A 19,465-nucleotide genomic window follows, 5' to 3' on the forward strand; every position below is an offset into this window, starting at 1 on the left:
TTCTCAGAGAGACTTTGACAGTGCTGCAGAGACCTGCATGTTAGGGGCCTTGCAGATTTATATAAGTCTGAGGACTATAAAGTGCTAAGAGTATGGGGTTTACAGGCAGACATCCTTATCCTTACCTTCTGCATTTCTAACAACAACAAAACACACACACACACACACACACACACACACACACACACACACACACACAAAACAACCAAGCAGAGGCAAATCGACATAGGAAAGGAAGTGTATTTTGTAGAAAATTAAAACAAAGGCAAACTTCACAGATATATGATGATGTTAGGCTGCTTTAAATTTAGTTGTCATTTTCTTTTTTAAATATTGCACTTTATATCAGCTCCTCCTCTCAGCAAATTGAAGTGCAAAGCACAACTTTCCTCAGTGCATTTTTTAAAAGTGACAAAAACTGACAAATCTGCCCCAACATTTCACATAAATAACACTTTCCCATCATCCCTAACTGTCATAGCTATTGAGTTGATAGAAACTGTAAGCCAACACACTTTCATGATACCAGGTTGATATGTGATGGATTGTAGCCCATAAAAGCTTGTGCTCTAATAAATGTATTATTCTGTAATGTGTGGCAAAGTTTTTTGTTGTCTTGCTACAATAGACCAACAAAGGTGTCCCAAATTAAAGATGCAGAAATTAAGCCTTTTTTAAATTATTTGATTTATATGGCGTCCTTCTCTAGAGACTCAGGGCGGCTTACAATGCGTTAAGCAATAGCCTTCATACTTTTGTATATTTATACAAAGTCAGCTTATTGCCCCCACAATCCAGGTCCTCATTTTACCTACCTTTGAAAGGATGGAAGGCTGAGTCAACCTTGAGCCTGATGAGATTTGAACTTAATTGCAGGCAGCTGATGTTAATAACAGTGCTTTAGTCTGCTGCGCCACAAGGACCTTTAAAAATAATAGCTTACTTAGGGTTACCCAACTCAGAATTTACTAGATTTGTACGTTGTGTTAAATTTAATATTATTTGAATTTGGCTTTGCTTGTTGCTTGAGCTCAAGCATTGTAGGTTATCTCTTTGCATCTTCATCTCTACCAATAAAATTCAATATTCAATAAAATACAAATCATAGATTATTTTAGTGTATAAACCCAACTGTAACGTTTTGCCTTTCTAGCTGGCAATCTAATGCCAGCTTTTATATGTGACTTTCATTATTCTCACATAGTAACCTCCTAAAATCCAAAGCTAGGATTTTTTGGGTGATAAATATGACTATCAAATTGAGTACATACAAACTTTTCCTTTAGTATTTAATATTAAATAAATAGGTATCCTCAGTGTTACTGTCAGAAGTGCTTGCCTGGCTGAATTAGAACATTCTACCTGGGTGAATTAGAACATTTTCCTACTAAGCTCTATTTTGTCAAAGGGGAATGAAGACACCTTATTGCTACAACATTGCTACAACAGACTGGTCCATCAATAGTTGATATCTGAAATTAAAACTGATTTGCTGATTTAGTATCAATTTAGATCAGAATGGAAGAGGTTGGTGGTGTTTCAAAGGAAGGAGGTATTTGCCGAATTTAAATGCAGAAAATATACCTTTCTCTTTTCCCCTCAAACTGTTCTCATTTTGAGTAGCAAAGTGTAAAGCTGACTGCATGCTTACAGATAACCAAAGAACAATCCAATGCAGCATCCGGCAGCTAGAGAAGAACGAGTGTGCTGTAGAACAAAGACATCTTGCCTGTTGCCAAAATGAAGGTTTTGCTTAGAATGGTTGGGGGGGGACAAAAGGGTTATTGGTGTTTCAGGGGGTTAATGGAATTAAGGTACTGCAGCATAGCGTGCACTGCTAGGGGACTTGCTTTATTTTCTCAGAGGGGCTTGCAATTTCGTGCTGCAGCTTGTGCTAAAAGGAGAAGCCCAAACAGCCCTTTGTCTGTTATACCTGCAGTGGGTGTTAAAGAGGCAGCCTTGCATAGCAGAGGGGACAAGAGGCAGCAACATAGGGAAATAGTGTACTATAGCTTTAAGCGTAGCTGTCAGGAGCCATCAGAGGAAAAGCAAGGGAATGAGGGGATGGCGAAGGAGGTACCAAGGGAAGGGTCTAATTTCTTCTCCGCCTTCCTTGCTTCATGTGGCTGCTTTCTGAGAGGTTGCGCCAGCACTGGGGAGCTTGTATGGAACATTTGTGCAGGAGTGTAGAGAGAACTTGAGAAAATGCTCCATGCCCCGTTGCAGAGAACAGGGAGGACACTCCGCTCAGTACACTTTTCCAGACCCAGCAGGTAAGGATGGGGTGCAAGTGGGTCTTAGTTGCTTTGCTGTGGGAGGTCCAAGCTCCTTAAAAGAAACAGGCTCAGGGTGCCTCCGTTGGTGTCTTGACCGGTGCCAGCTGTGTGTTGCTCTGATGGTGAAGTACAGGGTGCTAGAAATCCTCATCGGCTGCTGTGATCTGGAGGGCTTTGCCTGAACCGTGTTTAAGGAGGAACAATGGCATGATTTGGTGACTGGGTGGGGGCTCCTGGATCACTCAAATGCCGTGAAAACCATTCGGAAGCATTAGCTCATTGGGCGTGTATGCTACAAACTTAAATTTGAAGCTTATAACTTCCAATCCTTTCCATCGCTCTCAAAGTGGTGTGAAAAATCTACAAAGGGAGTGATTTCCTCCTTACTGCCGATTCAAGGAAAGCTATTTCTCTCTTAGTAATTCCATAAAGTCCAAAGGAAAATACTCTAAACATTATCTAAAAATTTCAGCCAAAACTGTAGAGAAAGAAAACGTTATTGTTAAAATGACTGTGGTTTTTTTTTCTTTGCTTTTTTATAAAATCTATTAGTTGCAGCATGCCATGTGCTGATATTGACTGTGGTCTGGAAAGTGACACCAGCATGCACACAGATGGGGAAGGGGCAGCTGGGGAGGCTTAGGGCATTTGACTGGCAAGGAGCCATGCAAGAGATGGATTCTTGCATTCTTCTGCTAACTGCAGCCAATTCACACAACCCTGTTTCCCTCCGTTGTGTTCTCTCCCAGTCCTTGCAGTGTTAATGGACCGTTAGGGAACCTGCAGTCTCTCTCTCTCTCTCTCTTTCCTTTAGGCCACCTGCTTTACTTCCTCCCTTTCTTTTTGTGTGTGTTATGATTTGAAATGTACCCGCCTGGTGACTCCCTGCAGCCCATCCTCTGTGAAATGTGATCTTGCAGGAAGGAGAATGAAGGAAGGGGCGGAGGCCATGAGGGAAGGAATGGGAGTTGGACAGTTTGAATTTGTGGGGAGCAGCCTCTGGAGCACGTGCTTGTGCGAGACTGACTTGCTTGCCGGGGCTCACGAGCAGCAGAGCCGACATGAGCCAAGCAACATTCATGGATGGACAGCCTGAGAGCCTTTTTGTGAGAAGAAAGGCAATATCCTGTCTCAAATAGGTTACAGATGGAATTGCAGCTTGGTTCAAAGGTGGCTTTCCAGAGGTTTTACTAACTGGGGCATGTGAAGGTTCCTCCAATGACATGGGAAAGAAAACAATAAGCTTGGCAAGAAGGGACATTAGCATCCTTGCTTTATGGAATATTAACTCCTGAAAGATTCTGCTGCAGGTCTGAGGAGTTATTGGATTGCTTACTTAGCACTAATTCTTTGAAAACAAAAGGATTCTTCACCTCAGTTGAATTTTTAAAAGTTGTATTTAATCTTGTAACTTGCATCCCAGAGTGCATTATAATATCGTCCAGATATCTATAAAGGGAGGGATGTTCTGCATTGGGCTCCAATTTTTAAATTGGTGTGTTTTTCCTCTGTCACAGTATAACTTATTTTAAAAGTAACTCATATCTGTTTGGACAATGGCTGCAAAGTAATACATTTCTGTCTTGAAATACTTATTGGTCTCTGTGTAAATCTTACAGCCAGATGTTCACGTTCTTTCAGATTGACTGTATAGTTATATTTCATTCTGAAAGACAAGGAAACTACTCTGATTATAGTCATTCTTGGCTTGCTAAATAGCTACATTTTTTTTTTCTTTCCACAAGGAAATGAGAGTCTACAGGAGGAAGTGGAAAATGGATACAAATTGGAATTCTTTGACCTGGATTTCCTTCTAAGAAAGAGAACTGAAGGTCCTCTGGGACCATCTCATTAATTTTTGATTCTGTTTTTTATTATTATTCACAGAAATTGAACATTACGTTTGAGTAATAAGAACTAAATTGTTTTCTTCTACTTTCCCTCATATATCTCTCTCTCTTTCTCTCTCTCTCTTGCCATAGTCTGTTAGGGAAAACGAAGATGTAATAACCACATAATGCTTTATGGGCTGATAATTTGGAGTTTTCTCTCAGAAAGTAGTCTTAGGCCATCTTTTAGCCACATAACATCTCTGAAATAAATTTGGTTGAAAGAGAGTACTTTCCATAGCTAAGATGTGTTTATTAACACCTAATTCTTCATAACACTGGAGAGGCTGTGTTTGAATGCCAATGCACTGCTTTGCATGCAGATACTGTATGTAGTTTGGTCTTTACCTTTCTCAGTGACAAAATTTGAGAAAAAGATCTATGAGCTGCGTTAAAAAGAATGATTCTTGGAATGATGCTTTGTGGCTTAATTTTTTGTCTTAAACAGCATTATGCTTTATACCCAATTACCTTTAAGCATGGCCATGGCCAAGAGATTTGCTGAAACAGCAAGAATTGTGCCTTCAGTATTTCTGAGTTAATAAGAACACAAGCATTTCCATACTGAATCAATCTACCTCAAGAGTGATGCATAAGAATCTTCAACACAGCAAGGCTAATCCTCTCCTTTGTTTTTTGTATCTGACCATCACAGATATACTGGTTTTGCAGATTGGATTTTTGCAGTTGAAGACTCTGCCTTCATTGGCATCTAATGCTATAATTAGAAAAGCACAGGGGCAGCTTATTTGGGGGCAAAACGATGAAAGTTTTTCTTTTATTTTTTTAACCTCTGTCATGAACTGGAATCAAACAGTTGTTTCATACTGGAATGGGAGCAAAAGAGTTGCTTGTTTTATGAAATTAATAAAATAATTAGAAAAAAAGTTGTTTTATCAAACAACAGCTGTGTGATCCCTGTTTTAGGGTTGTGAGCCTGTGCATCCCTAACTCCTGTCAAGGTTTTTATCTCCAGCTTCACTTTAAATGTTTTGATTCCAGAGACCCGAGGGATGAGGTGGGGCTGGAGAAGCCAATTGACTTATTGAAAAAGCAGTTGGAAAGACTGAGGGAAATAAGAAGTCATTTCCTCTGCAGTATGTGAGCATTTCGGTCATAATACATACTGCCTGCCAGTGTTTTGACTGCCCTCTGGAGTGAATTTATTTTTATTTATTTATTCAGTTTCTATAGCCACCCAACCCAACCAAGTATCTCTGGGTGGCTTATAATTCTTAAATTATAAAACAATAAAAACATCCAAAAAATAAATAATTGCTTTGAATTGGTCTGCAATGTAGAAACTGTGACCTGAATCTGTAGAAAAAAGATTTTAGATTTTTCCATATTTCTCTGATCACTGATGAATAATTACAGGTTTCTAACAGAGCTTGGAAAATTAGTAACTAATCATACTTATCCTGAACTGCATTGACATCAAAAGAGATTATTTTAAATTGATGTGTGGAAGATCATAGCAGGAAAAGATAGGAATAAATGGATTGCTGAGTATCAGAAATACAGCAGCTGGTATTTTTAGGCAGAGTTGAGAAAAATGAAAGGTTAAAAATATTGTATAATAGGCCTCAGAAGTTCGGGGAGTCCTCATAAAGGGACTGCCACATTTAGCAACCATTTGCAGTCATGAGAGTGATAAAAAGTAACTTTACTAACAATCCTCACATTTATGATAGTTGGATCATAAGCACAGTTGAAGTTTCCAATTGTTGGTTCCAATTGTGGTTCTCAAATGAGGACTACCTACCGATATATTATGCATGTGGGAAGAAGAAGAAGAAGATAGGAATGACGATTGAGTAACCCAAAGGCCATGATTGTATACACTCTCATTGAGGCTAGATTATTCTATTGTCCTGGCTGCATATCTTCTATCCCTGGAATTTGCTTTCTTTTTCACTTACAATCATTCAGGCTTCATTGGTTAGGTTCTGTGCAAGCCTGGCTTGCTTATTGATTAATAGTGCCCATTACTGTTGGATTAAAAGCCGCTTGTCCTTTACAAAGCCTTTAGCGAGCTTATTCCAGCTATTTCAGTTAAAAGGCCTTCCAGCCATAAACAGTATAGAGTTCTCAGATCTTTACTTTCTCTGTTTCTCGGGAAGTACTGCTTTCCTGAAACAGCACTGACTATAGTGGCTTCTGCTACCATAAATGAACAATTATGCTGAAGAACAAAGAGTGGTAAGCTTAGATCAGTGCTCTCCAACTGCGGCCTGGATGGGTGTGGTTTTTTGTGCTGCCTGCATCCCACGGATCAGGCTTCACTTGTTTGTGGGGCCTGGTTTCTGGCATGCCCCAGCCCAGTGCGGGTCCACAGACCAGGGATTGGGGACCCCTGGCTTAAATGTTCCTTTTCCTCACCAAGTCCAATTTATGTCTGAGTCTCATTCTTTAATTTAGCATCCCACCAATTGTTTTCTATTACTGCAGCCATGAGAAGTGAAGGCCAGATAATTTGAACTCATGCTATTTCTGCCATCTTTCTCTTGTGCCTGCCAATATAATATGACTTCTAATTTTACTTTACAGGCTGTAATTTTCCACATTTCACTAAGAAGGCAATGGGCCTTCTTTCAAATGTCAAGCCTGGCATTGGAAGGTCCTCTAAGCCAGTCAAGGGCCCTGACCTTTGTTTCCCCTTCTAATTAGGGCATTATAGAAAGCACCCCAGCAAAATTAATCTGGAACAGCATCCCACAGAGATCCATATAATGTTCAAAAACACATAGAGAATATGATAGTGGCTAGGATCCTCATGATGCTTTATTTCTTTGGTTCTTAGATTTATATCCCACCTTTTGCTCAGGGACTAAAGGTTGCATATAAAACACTCCCTTCTCTCATTTTTCCCCATGACAACAATCTTGAGAGATAGGGGTTGAGCTGAGAGGTTGTGTCTGGCAGAGGGTCACCCACTGAATTGCTATGGGTCACCACAGAGTCACCGTTGATTGTTGTTGGACTTGAACCTGGGTCCAATGCATTTTTGTTTAGTTTTAGTTTAAAACAAAAGCTGGGCTCCAAAGGTTTTCTCAATTTCCAGGTGCTTGCCTCACTCTTGATAAAAATGAATGAAAGAAAAATATTATACTGACCTTCCCCTCATCTAGAATCAATTCAAAATTCACTTGTCTCCCACCAGGACTTCCTTTTTTTGGTCTTGTTGAACAGATTTTCTCTGTGAAAAAGAGGGAAGACTGTATCAAAGACCATCTAGCTTTGCCTTTGCCTGGAGCTTCCAACCTCAAAAACCATGCAGAAGTCACTTTGGAAGTACTGATATGGAAATCCTACCTGAATAACAGAATTTCTGTTGTGAAGGTTTCCTATCAATAACCTTTCCTCTGACAAGAATAGGATGGTGATAATAAAAATTATGGAAAGAATAAGCAGGCCACCTTTCCCTGTGGAAAACCCTTCTGGCTTCATTGCAAACTGCAGGCAATTATTGGAAAAACTTCCAGGTTTTTTTTGTTTTTGTTTTGAGAATTCTTGGAAATATCAAACCATTGCAAAGCATGTCCAAGAACTTTGCCCAACACTAATTTTAAATTCATTTTCTAAACTATTTCCATTTTAATGCCAAGACAAGCTGGAGCCAGTACTTAATCATTCCTAGTTATTCTAGCTCAGTGTTTCTCAACCGCAGCAGCTTTAAAATGATAGGTGGACTTCAACTCCCAGAATTCCCTAGCCAACACCTTAAACCTAAAACCTGTGGTTCCAGTCCAAATGGTAACTTAGCCTGGCAGAGGTATGCAACTTTCTTCCTCATTTACTTACCATCTCTGGGCTATAAGCTAGCAAGGGTCACATGCAAACGGCTCACACTTTCAACAGATATCATAAATGGATGCTGACAGGTAGATGAGATGTATTTTGGCATCAGCTATATGTCTCACACAACTTTAACATTCCAAATCGGAAAAGTGTCTTCCCTTTAGCCCAAATTAATGCTATTTCTTCAGCACTTCTGGCTGGAAGATAGAAAAAGATACCACATCTATTATGGGTTTGTCCCTATGACTCAAGAAGGTCAGAACTATTGAAGGTGTTCTTCTGTATTGCCAGTTTTATACAGAAAATCAAAATACTCTCATTACACCACTCCACTAACATAATATGATTCACCAGTCAACATTATAAGCAATTTCTATTTTTTAACATCGACCCTGAAATAATACACAAGATAGCCAGGTTTTGCATGCAAAATCAGGAAAAGAACAAGAGCAACTAGAAGGCCATATCCTGAAGATGAAACTCAACTACTTTGGCCACCTAATGAGAAGGAAGGACTCATTGGAGAAGAGCCTAATGCTGGGAACGATTGAGGGCAAAAGAAGAAGGGGACGACAGAGAACGAGGTGGCTGGATGGAGTCACTGAAACAGTCAGTGTGAGTTTAAATGGACTCCGGGGGATGGTAAAGGACAGGAAGGCCTGGAGGAACGTTGTCCATGGGATCACGATGGGTCAGACATGACTTCGTGACTAACAACAACAACAAAAACCTGCCTGAGTATAGATAGCCAAAAATGGCTCAGGCTCAGCATTAACCATTAATTATGTTTTAACTTCTTGAGGGTAGGTATGCTTTGGTGTGTACGAGCTATGTCAGCTGTTATATTATATTCCTCTCAGATTTGACAGCTGTCTATAAACAAACTTTGGATAATGCTATTATTCTATCTATCCTTTTTTGTATTTGTGTTTTATGTTGCTATTTTAAAGTAATATTACCTGGATTGCTAATTTTAATCTCTTTTCTCTTTCGTCACATATGTGTAGTTTAGCATTTTTGATATAATTTTTTAATCAAAATTCTTTACTGTATGTGCTTTTCCTAATTACCTTAATATTGCCAGATTGGTTTTGGATATTTGAATACCAATTTTCTTGTGCTAGTTAAAGTGTGTTGGAAGCCAGGCAATAGTGTAGATTCACTCCTTTTGTTTTAAATTAAAGAGGAAAGAAAAAATATCGGGAACTTTGTAGCAATAGTTGTAAATGGATTTCTTATTTCTGCCTCTCCTATGCATGCACGCCTACCTCTCCTATGCATCTGGTTTGATGATTTGTCCTCCTGAAGGAAACATTGGGCTCTTCCCTACACTATGTGAGGCTTGACTTCATAATGACTGAGCCACAATAGCTTGAGTTGCTGCCTTCCTGTTGCTCAAGTTTGTAATTGACAATAATATATCCGAATGTCTATGTACACTTGAGTGAAGAAGGATTTCCTTTTTGTGTACAAACATCTCCATCTGCAGAAGCACTTTATTATTGGCATTACAAAATTATATTTCCTATGCTAACCTCTTGCTTTTAGTCTAGTGGCTATGGCATGAACCTCTCACACCACCACCACAAGCTCACCATTTGGTTTCAGCCCATGGTTCCACAGTTACCATGTATGGTCAGCCCTGAGTCAGAGAGGTTAATAGTTCTTGTTCCCCATTCCATGAAGAAAAGCCAATTGGACTGGCAAGTTAATTTTATTTTAACATGGAAATGGAATCCCAAAGGTGCTTTTTCAAGAGGCAACTGGACTTTCTGGTTTTTCTTTGAAGACGTTTTGAGCTTCTTCTTCCAGAGCTGAAGAAGCTTTTTGGATGTGAAGTGAAAGGTCTTCAACAAAAAAGAGAGGGGAGGAGGGAGGGAGGGAGGGAGGGAGAGAGAGAGGGAGGGAGGGAGGGAGGGAGAGAGAGAGAGGGAAAGAGAGAGACCAGTTGCCTCTTGAAAAAGCACCTTTGGGACAACCATGACCTGGATGACTGAGAATCTGCATAGACATGTATAGCGGCCTTCATCTTATCTGAAGTTTAGCAGACAGTTGTACAGGGACCCAAGTCAAAAGAGTATGGTGTACACCAGTCTGTCTTGTAACAAAGAAGAAGTGCAGGGAATTCTGTCCTACCCCAGTAATTGCCTTATTTTAATTAGTGGTAAGGGTGGTGCTATACTGGCCCAATTTTGTTACTTTATTGAAGATATTAGATAAAGTATTTTTATGACCGATATACACATATAATGTATAATTATATATTATTATAATATAATAACTTACGCAGGTAATCCATGACTTGCAACCGCAATTGAGCCCAAAATTTATGTTGCTAAGTAAGAAATTTGTTAAGTGAGTTTTCCGTCTTTTCTTGCCATATTTGGTAAGTGAATCACTTCAGTTGTTAAATTAGTAGCAGGGTTATTAAGTGAACCTGGCTTTCCCATTGACTTTACTTGACAGAAGGTCACAAAAGGTGATCACATGACCTTGAGACACTGCAACCATCATAAATATGAACCAGTTGTCAAGCATCTGAATGTAAATCACATGACCATGGGGATGTTGTAATGGTCATTTGTGTGAAAAAATGGTCATAAGTCACTTTTTCAGTGCCATTCGAACAATCATTAAATGAACTGTTGTAAGTGAAGGACAACCTGTACTACTTTTGTGTATAAATTTGTCAAGGAGTAAAGAATGTTACTGGGGCATTGATAATATTTTGCTTTAAATACACCGATGAATGCAATATCTAGCTAGTTTCTCCACCTTGCTGCCATTTTCTAATTGTCTTCAGTGTATACTTGTTACTTGAAAAAAAATTAAGTTAATTGGAAATAGCACTATATTGGGTCCAGAAATTTTCAGCTATGACATGAAACTGCAGAATGATATCAGGAGAAACCAAGTGAGGTTCCTCATTTGAATATAAAAGATTACACCCACAAATTTTGTCTAGAGTGAATGTGTGTTTTACTCCCAGTAGATTTATAGAAGGCAAATGCTAACAAAAATGAAATCTAGTTAGATTTTTTTTTCTTTTTAATGAATTTTTAAACAGCTTTGAAGTTCTTTCTCCTTTGTTTCCTTTATTGGTAAAATGTTATTTGCATTTACAACAATGGAGGATTCTTTGCAGAAACTGTTTATGTTCAGCAGTGGGTTCCAGAAGGAACATGAGACTATTCAAGATGGCTATGTCCACAAACTGATTAGTTCAGATTATTAATACAAAATTCCCATGGCTGGGATTAAATCCAAAATCTGTCCTGAAAGTCAGTTGGTTAAACAGATCAGCTTTGCACCAAACTATCCATTCATATTTTACTCTAGTAATCATTGTTCAACGCTATTTTCCAGTTTCATTTGAGGTAGCTGAATGTTTTTCAGGATGAACCAACTAACTAAATAGGAAGTCTAATGAGTTAATGCCAGGGATACATGAGTGTCTGCAGTACTAATACAAATTACAGATTTGTTTCTTTTGTGAAGGTTGTCATGAAAAATGTGATGTCATCCTAGAGTCTAAAGATGCCCTGGATGGACATACTTTGGCCTGTTACCCATCTTTTGGTAACTTTAAGATCCAATTAGTGTTGCACACCACAATTCAGTTCTGCATTCATATTCTGTGCTAATCATAATGTTTCTTGGTTTGGATTTATTGTAATATGGTAATCCAACCATTTTGTTGGATTAACCATTTTGTTGGATTAACCATTATGTTGGTCTAAAGGTGTGAATCTTTTATAAATCATAGTTAAAAGAGCCTTACACAATGTATAAATTCCATCCTGGAATCCTTATACTTGGTCTCTAAAGGATGGTCATCATTCTATACAGTCCTGTCTGTCATATTAGGTAAACTGATCAAAGTATGATTATTCCATGTAACAATTTGTTTATGGAATCAGATTTCATATCCAGCAAATGTTTGTGTCTATTTCATAAATATGTCTATTTATGAAGTGTGAAGAAGGTGCATGGTGGCACAATGGTTAGAATGCAATATTGCAGGGCTAACTCTGCCTACTGTCAGGAGTTCAATCCTGACTTACTCAAGGTTGATTCAACCTTCCATCCTTCCGAGGTCAGTAAAACGAGGATCTATATTGTTGGTGACAATATGCTGACATTTGTAAACCGCTCAGAGGGTGCTGTAAAGCACTATGGAGCAGTATATAAGTCTATTGCTAAAAGGAGGCCTCTGCTCTTCAATGTACCCAATGGTGCTGTTAGGATACTGAATTTTGTAAAGTGAAAGAAAAATAGAAGATCCTTTGACTTCCTTGCAAAACTTGAATAAATGCAATCTCCACCATGAGATTTTTTCAGAAAAATGTTTCACTTGAGACATTCCATCTTTCATATTTTTATATTCAGCAAATCTCCGGAGCTTGCTCTTTTGTCTTATTTGTTCTTGATGGTTAGGGTTTTATTTTTTCTGGGCATTTAAAACTGATTTTTAATTTATTTTCTGTTGTTGTTTTTACTGTACAGTATCTACTTTTAAAATATGTTTTCAGTTGATGTTGTCAACTGGTTCTTTTTTCAGTTTATTGTTATTACTTGTTAGCTGTCCATGGAGTAGAAATATTGAGGGGTAAGGTATATTTTTAAGATAAATTAAATTAAATTAAAAACAGATTTGATCTGTTCTAAATTTACATGGACTGTGTAATGTGTCCTTTTTTTGGGAGGTGGGGTTAAGCTGCCATGAGAATTATATTTAGGATTAACATAAGGAAAGATACAGGGCCACATATCAAGTCTTGGCTTTTTCTAATTCCTTAGCCATCTGGATTCACTCAGCACAGGAAAAAGAAATCCTTACGGTCATATTAAATAAAATGTGATGCCCCTGAGTCTGCATTTCCCATCCACAGGACCCGATAGCTAAGAAGACAAGAATAATACACAAGTACAATAGATGGTCATATTGATAAAATGTCCCCAGCCTTCTAGAAAATCTTATATTTAGCATTTTCCCCTTTCTGTGAAAGAGGTTTTGGGATTTTGTTGTTTTGCTTTGCTTTGTTTTTGTTAAATGAAAACTGTACTGTATCAAATCCTGCATGTTTATGCAAATTGTAGAAAGCTTTAGGGAGTTAAGAACTGGAGAAGTTTTACCAAAGACCTAACAATTCACCATGTCTAAACATAGATTCCTCGCAGCAATGGAGGTTAATCTTTGGAGTTCTTGCCACTCAGGAAATTAGTTCTCACATCCCCCTTTGCTTGCTCTCACCCATAAACTCTTTTTTTTCATGAGGTTTATTATCTCTCCTTGCAGCCACGGGATTTGTTGGCTAGATTAACTTGGCTTATTTAGAACTGCTTCAAACTACAGACATGTAATGAGTAGACGGCTGACTCCCCCTCATTGGAGTGATTGTGAGGTCAAATGAAGGATGCAAACAAGACAGAAAAGGAGTTTTGTACTCCATGATGAGTTGCCAAAATAACTTGAGTGCTTGTTAAGAGCCACATCTTGTCTTTAGAATCCTAGTTAGTACCTCTGGCTTTCAACCTGCCAAACCTTTTGATCCTTCTCAATTCACTGCCTTGTATGCAGCCCTCCAGAATTTGATGTGGTGCTTAAAACAAATTTTCTCAATGTTGTTATGTTCAGGAGCATCAATGAGTCAATTTAAATAGAGTTTAAGCACAAACCACAGTTATGTATGGCTTAAGGCCAGGCATAACTACTGCAAACTCTAATGAATTTCAGCCCCTTACAGAGATGAGATGTCATCTTAGTCTGAATGCTTTCAGCTGTTGGAGATGATACATAGATTTCCTTTAGTGCAGATCACAGCAAAAAGGAGCCTTCATTTTTTGAAGGCATCTGTAGGGAACAGAAATTAGAGAACCATTGTCCATCCTTCTAAATAAATAACTGCCAATCCCTTGTTTTACCACCCATGGTTAACCTAATCTTTTATCTCCTCTCCCATTTTCCTTTCTGATTTCAGTTTGGTCTCTAAGAGAAAAGGACTTGCATTTTGCTCCTTGGATCAGTTTTGGACACTGAGAGATGGCCATATTAAACCTTTGTTTTCTTAATCTTCATTAAATTTCTGAAGAGAATCAGTCCCTGAAAGCATAAAAATATTTTCAGTTGAGTCCAGTTTTTTACCTTGTTTAGGCTAATATTCTCAATGTAATTCCATATTCAATAAGATTGTGGATAATATATTCTTAGTTTTTCCCATGTTATATTGTAGTTTGTGCATAAATAAGAATTATATATATCCCTTTTCCATCTAAAAGAAAATGTTTATTTTTAAAAAGTGGAGGGGGAACTATTTTGTATCAGTATGTGCTGTGATAATTCCATTTTGATGGTGATGAACAATGATTAGAATGCATGTGTGAAAGCAGCATGTGAGTTGCTGGTTTCTCAGACACCTGAAACTACCTTACTAAATTCTGGTCCCAAAGAAGCTCAATCTAGTTAAGAAAATAAACAGCTTTCAGAGCCCTCAGAAGAAGAAATAGCAAATAGAAATGATTTCTTTTGTGGCAGTTAGTTGTACCACTAAGATAAAGCATCCCTATTATTCCTGAATGCTTTTTAAATATACTGTAAATAGCATTATATGGCATAAATAGTGACTCTACTAATATCTATAGAGTCAATATATAACAGTATTTTTCAGCTGGCTAGAGAATTCTAAACTTGGAATCCACACATCTTAAAGTTGCCTAGTTTGAAAAACACTGATTTATAAGACCTATAATTCTTAAAATGAGTGTAAATTATATGTTAGAATTAATTGTAAACATGAGCTACAAAGTTTGTATTGACTGATCTCCACTTTTGTGGACGTCACTGGAAATCTAACACCTAACAAATCTGGTCCCAAGACACGCAAAGCTAATTCCTGTTTTAAGCAACAGCTAGCTGGTCTTTTGAACCACAAAGGCATATTTTTGTTCTGTCCTTTTCACCCTGTTTTGTAACCTCTACCGCCACTGTCTTTCTTTGCTCCAAACAAGCTGAGTTTGAAAACAAGGACCTTCACAAACTGGAAGACTTGTTAGTGTTGGTGATTTTCCCAGTGGACAGAGGGTCATCCCCTCCATATGTTCATGCAGTTGTTGATTCAGATACAAATAGTATACTGTTCAACTGACTATCCAAGCTGGCTGCCTGACAGCCCCACTTTTTATCTGACTATGGTGAGGGAGAGTGCATAACAACATAGGTCATCAAATGATACGACTTCTCTCCCTCCAGAACCAGCACAGACTACATCACAGCCAAACGGAGGATGAAATTATTTTAATATATTTTGGGTTATTTTGTTGTTTTAATTTAAAGGGGATGGATTTTATATAGTCAGACTTGCTTCTTCTGATATCTCTTTCATCAAAAGAATAGAGTTTTCTCAGCTGTCCTACGTACCTATTAGGTACTAAACAAGAGATTTAAACATTTGGAAATATGATGTTACCTAGTAGTAATATTTAGCACCTTTTTGTTTATTTTTTATACTAGGAGAATATTATTCTGATTATACTGAAAGAATGTGTGTGTGCGTTCCTCAATTATTCATAGGGCTATTCAGAGCAAATTCTAGCATATCAGACATGTACAGTATAGGAATATACTATAAATGGAAATTACTGTTTAGGACTAGGACTGTAGAACTAATATAATCCTGATTTTTTTTTCTCATTGTTGAGTATTAACCCTGGAGCTTCAGTGTTTTTTCCAAGTAAATTAAAGTTTCTTTTGAGTTGAGCTTGACTTCATGGACAAAAACACAGGATGACTTGTCTTCTTTTGTGTTTTTTCCCTCCTCACATTCTAGCTTGGTCTTTTTTAATAGTGTCCCATCCAAGTCCCTGTGACATCCAGTGTTGCTTAACCAGGGTTTCAACCAGGGTTGCTAGGTGTGTCATCTATTTTACTTTAGTGGCTACATGACTACATCTATTTTTGGGAGCCAGAAGCTGTGGTTTGGCATTCCCTTCCGTCTCTAACTTCCTAAATTGGCCTGCAGCCATGGGATTTCTCATGGCATTGTTTGACATTGTTCCTCACATTAAAGTACTAAAGAGGGAATAACTTGTAGTTTATAATCTTCTTTTCCTTATCCTTTACTATTCAGGAAAATTGTGCTCAAATCCCTCTATCATTATTATGCCCAATACCTCTTCTAGACTTGTTAAAATGTTTTCCGGGCTATTATTGACCTAGTGAAGCAGTGACCTGAAAACAGGCGCTGCTTATTCTGTTGGAAGGAGTTTATTCCATGGGTTGCTGTGAAGATGGACTTTGGGCATAAGTGGTAGCTGCCATTCTAGCCTAAAGCTTTAGATCAATGCAGTGACTGAGCAGCATTCTTTACTTGAGGTGACTTGATTGACAGATTAAAAGATGGGCTTTTACACATGGTCTGCTAGGGTATTATCAACAAGATTCTCTTCCATTAATTACATTACAGAAGCTGAAGTATGAGAAAACCACAGAGCCAATTTAACAAAAGTTCCTAGATCAAGTTTTGTTGAAAGTCATTCCTGCCATTATATATTAAGTATTAAGAGTTTCTTTATAACCATGTATTCATGTGTTTTAGGACTGACACCTGGTTTTGTTAAGAGATTATGGACTGGGTTGTATAACCCAGTGTAATACAAAACAGAATATATAATAAAAGTGTGAGGAAGGGCTCAAATCTCTCATTTATTAAGTATTTTTTTTAAATTACTATTTATTGATTGATTGATTGATTCATGAACTCCTAAATACTTACAGCTAGGGTAGTATGTATGTGTGTATGTATGTATGTATGTAGTATTCAGAACAAGACTAAAACAAAACAAGAACAAAAGGGAGCTCTACAATCACCCTGCCCTGAGTCCCAAGAGAATAACCAGGTGTAAAGTAGTCTTCTGAATGTCCTAAGGGTAGGCCACACCAATTTCTGGAAGAAGAGGACAGGAATTGCAGGAGAGTAGAAATGCTTGTTGCATCCTGCAAGATGACATTGTTTAATTGATGGGCACATGGACCCACCCAGCTGAATAAAACTCAAATAATCAAAAATAATTATTGCAAAAAATTATTTATAGATAAGTCACTTCATAAATTATAAATGGAAAAAAGTTAAAATCCTTGATATATAATATTAAATCGTTTTTATGGTAGGGCCTATAACTCTGAGAATAAAGCTTTAAAAATTGGGATAGAGTAAATTTGCCCAGCTATGTAATTTAGCAATGATGCCTGTTAGAGCAGCAGTCCCTAACCTTTCTGGCTATATGGATCAGCAGCAGCAGTGGCGGCAGGAAGTAGGGATGGTTTTGTATGTGCAACCTAGGTTCCACACGTGCAAATGAAGCTTTGCGAGCTCGCCAGCCACTTGCACGATGGGCCACCGCCTGGTACCATTTTCTGGCCGGGGGTTGGGGAACACTGTGTTAGAGAGCTACAGAACATATGTGTCAGAGTTTATTTTGGTTAGGGATGATCTCCCTAGGATTTTTTTTCATGATAATCTGGATTAAAGGAGGCCTACAGATTGTTTAATTTTCAGAATGTACCCCTTATTTTCTATACTGAGTATTTATTAAAATACTGACTTCATTTGGCTATAAAGCATGAAAGAATTTACAAGTAAATGAAATCTATTGCTGTGTCTACCACTTCAGTCCTAGTCCCTACTGCTCAGCTGTTTTAACTCACTGCATCATAATCATGAGCAAGACTCATTTGTTGCCTGAGGAAGAGAGTCAAAGTGGCATCTAGGGATAAGTCCTTGCAAATAAGCATGAATATTTTGAACTACAATTGGATGGCTCAGTCAACGATTAAAAGATGAAGCTTTAGTCAGGTCCCGGTTTTTATCTCTTCCAATGTGAATAAACATTTATTTCATGGATATTGACAACAGTCTCTAATCTATGATCAATTTAAAATCTATGATTTTAAAAAATCTACACCAGTTTATATTTAAGCACAACCTACAGCTAGTACTGTATTCTCAATTATTTTAGGCATAATTTATGTAGACAGTTTTATTCACAGTTTGATAACATTTGTGCACAGGAAGCTTTGGGGAAGTGTGAAATCTTCCCAAATAAAAATATGCATGTTAATCCAGGTGGTACAGTTTGCATCAGATGTTTAAAGATTAGGTTGTGCCAACTTCCCTAGCTGAAACCCCATTCCAAAATAAGGTCAGACAGAAGCAGGAATGATCTGATAACTACAAGAGAAACACAGAAAGATCTATGGAACAATAATCTTTATTATTATTATTTTTCTGTATAAAGCAGAAGTGCCATGTTAAGGAGATGTTATTCCAGCTAGTCCTCTCACCATCACATGTTATGTTTCTGGAGGACAAATTCTGTAGCAAAATATTTATAGCCAATTCCCCAGTTACTCTTGGACTATTTTTTTTTTAATCCTTGGGAAAAAACGTAGAAAACAAAATAGGTTTGTATAGTTGGGATCTGTGAGTGAAGAGAAAGGTTGAATTCTTAGCCAAATGGGTTTGTTTGATATTTTATTCTGTACTATCCATGAATTGTTAAAAGTTATTTCGACTCTCTTCTCTCCCCCTATGTCAGCTATGGTTGCATATGTCTGTTTAAATTTTGAAACACAATGTTTATAGCAATAGCTAAGTGAACTACAAATTATTGGTACAGCTTCCCCCAGGGCACAGATACAGTCAGTTATGGGCAATTCTTTATCTACTGAATTTCTGTCTGACCTAGAGCTTCTAAGTAGTGTTGTATGATGTAGCTGAACCAGTTGCCTATTATCTCAGAGAAAATTGCCCTATGCACTTTGAGATGCCCTAGTCAATCAGAAATGACCATCTTTGATGGCTTCCAAGCTGCCATATGTCTGATAGATTATCACTTCCTGTTCCTTTTTAAATTGTTAAAGCAAAACAATATTTTATCAATTTTGCACTTGCCTAATCAGTGTTGGCATTTCTTAGAGGCTTACTCACTCCTCATCCTTCTTCTCCCAACTTCTACCCACTACGTGATTGGAGAGAGGGAAGTAAAATTAATCTAGAATGACCCCCATTTTTACAGTGATATTTTAGGACCTCAACTTTATGCCAACAGTTGGACAAAAGAGTTAAACCTCTGTTAATCCTTTTATCCTTATTGGCATAATACAGCTCAACAGAAGAATCCCCATTAACACACCCAAGACATTTTTGTGATGATTCTGTATAATGCAAATTTGATTCACTAATAATAATCAATGTACATAAAGCATATATTTTAACTGAACACATTTAAGACTAAATCATGGTGAGAAATGGTAGTTATTAGTTTCTAAGAGTGGGATATGCACCAATTTGAGAAGCTACCTCTATTTTCATGCAGTTCCCAAATCACAAGTTGAGTTCATATTACAAGGGTATCAAACTGGCGGCCCGCAGGCTGGATGTGTCACGCACAGGCCACACCCACCTCAGTTTCACAAAGGCAAAAAATGTCGCACTACGTCAC

The 19,465-nt window shown here is 37.8% G+C and overlaps 1 protein-coding gene across 11 annotated transcripts in view; it reads left to right on the forward strand.

Moving 5' to 3' along the window:
• Window positions 1-19,465, forward strand: part of NAV1 (neuron navigator 1) — a 256,933-nt gene that overhangs the window by 198,072 nt on the left and 39,396 nt on the right. For 3 of the 11 annotated variants that reach the window (XM_034414208.3, XM_087889301.1, XM_087889302.1), the window contains exon 1: window positions 1,994-2,273. The exons of 7 other annotated variants lie outside the window; for them this stretch is intronic. In XM_034414208.3, coding sequence (XP_034270099.1) covers window positions 2,206-2,273 — 68 coding nt within the window. In that variant the 5' untranslated portion in view covers window positions 1,994-2,205. Of the gene's footprint in view, window positions 1-1,963; window positions 2,274-19,465 lie in introns of those variants that run through there. One more of the 11 variants, XM_087889300.1, reaches the window with a different exon arrangement.

The sequence above is a fragment of the Pantherophis guttatus genome, chromosome 3 (genome assembly GCF_059756535.1).
Source record: "Pantherophis guttatus breed Tessera chromosome 3, ASM5975653v1, whole genome shotgun sequence".
Lineage (NCBI taxonomy): Eukaryota > Metazoa > Chordata > Lepidosauria > Squamata > Colubridae > Pantherophis > Pantherophis guttatus.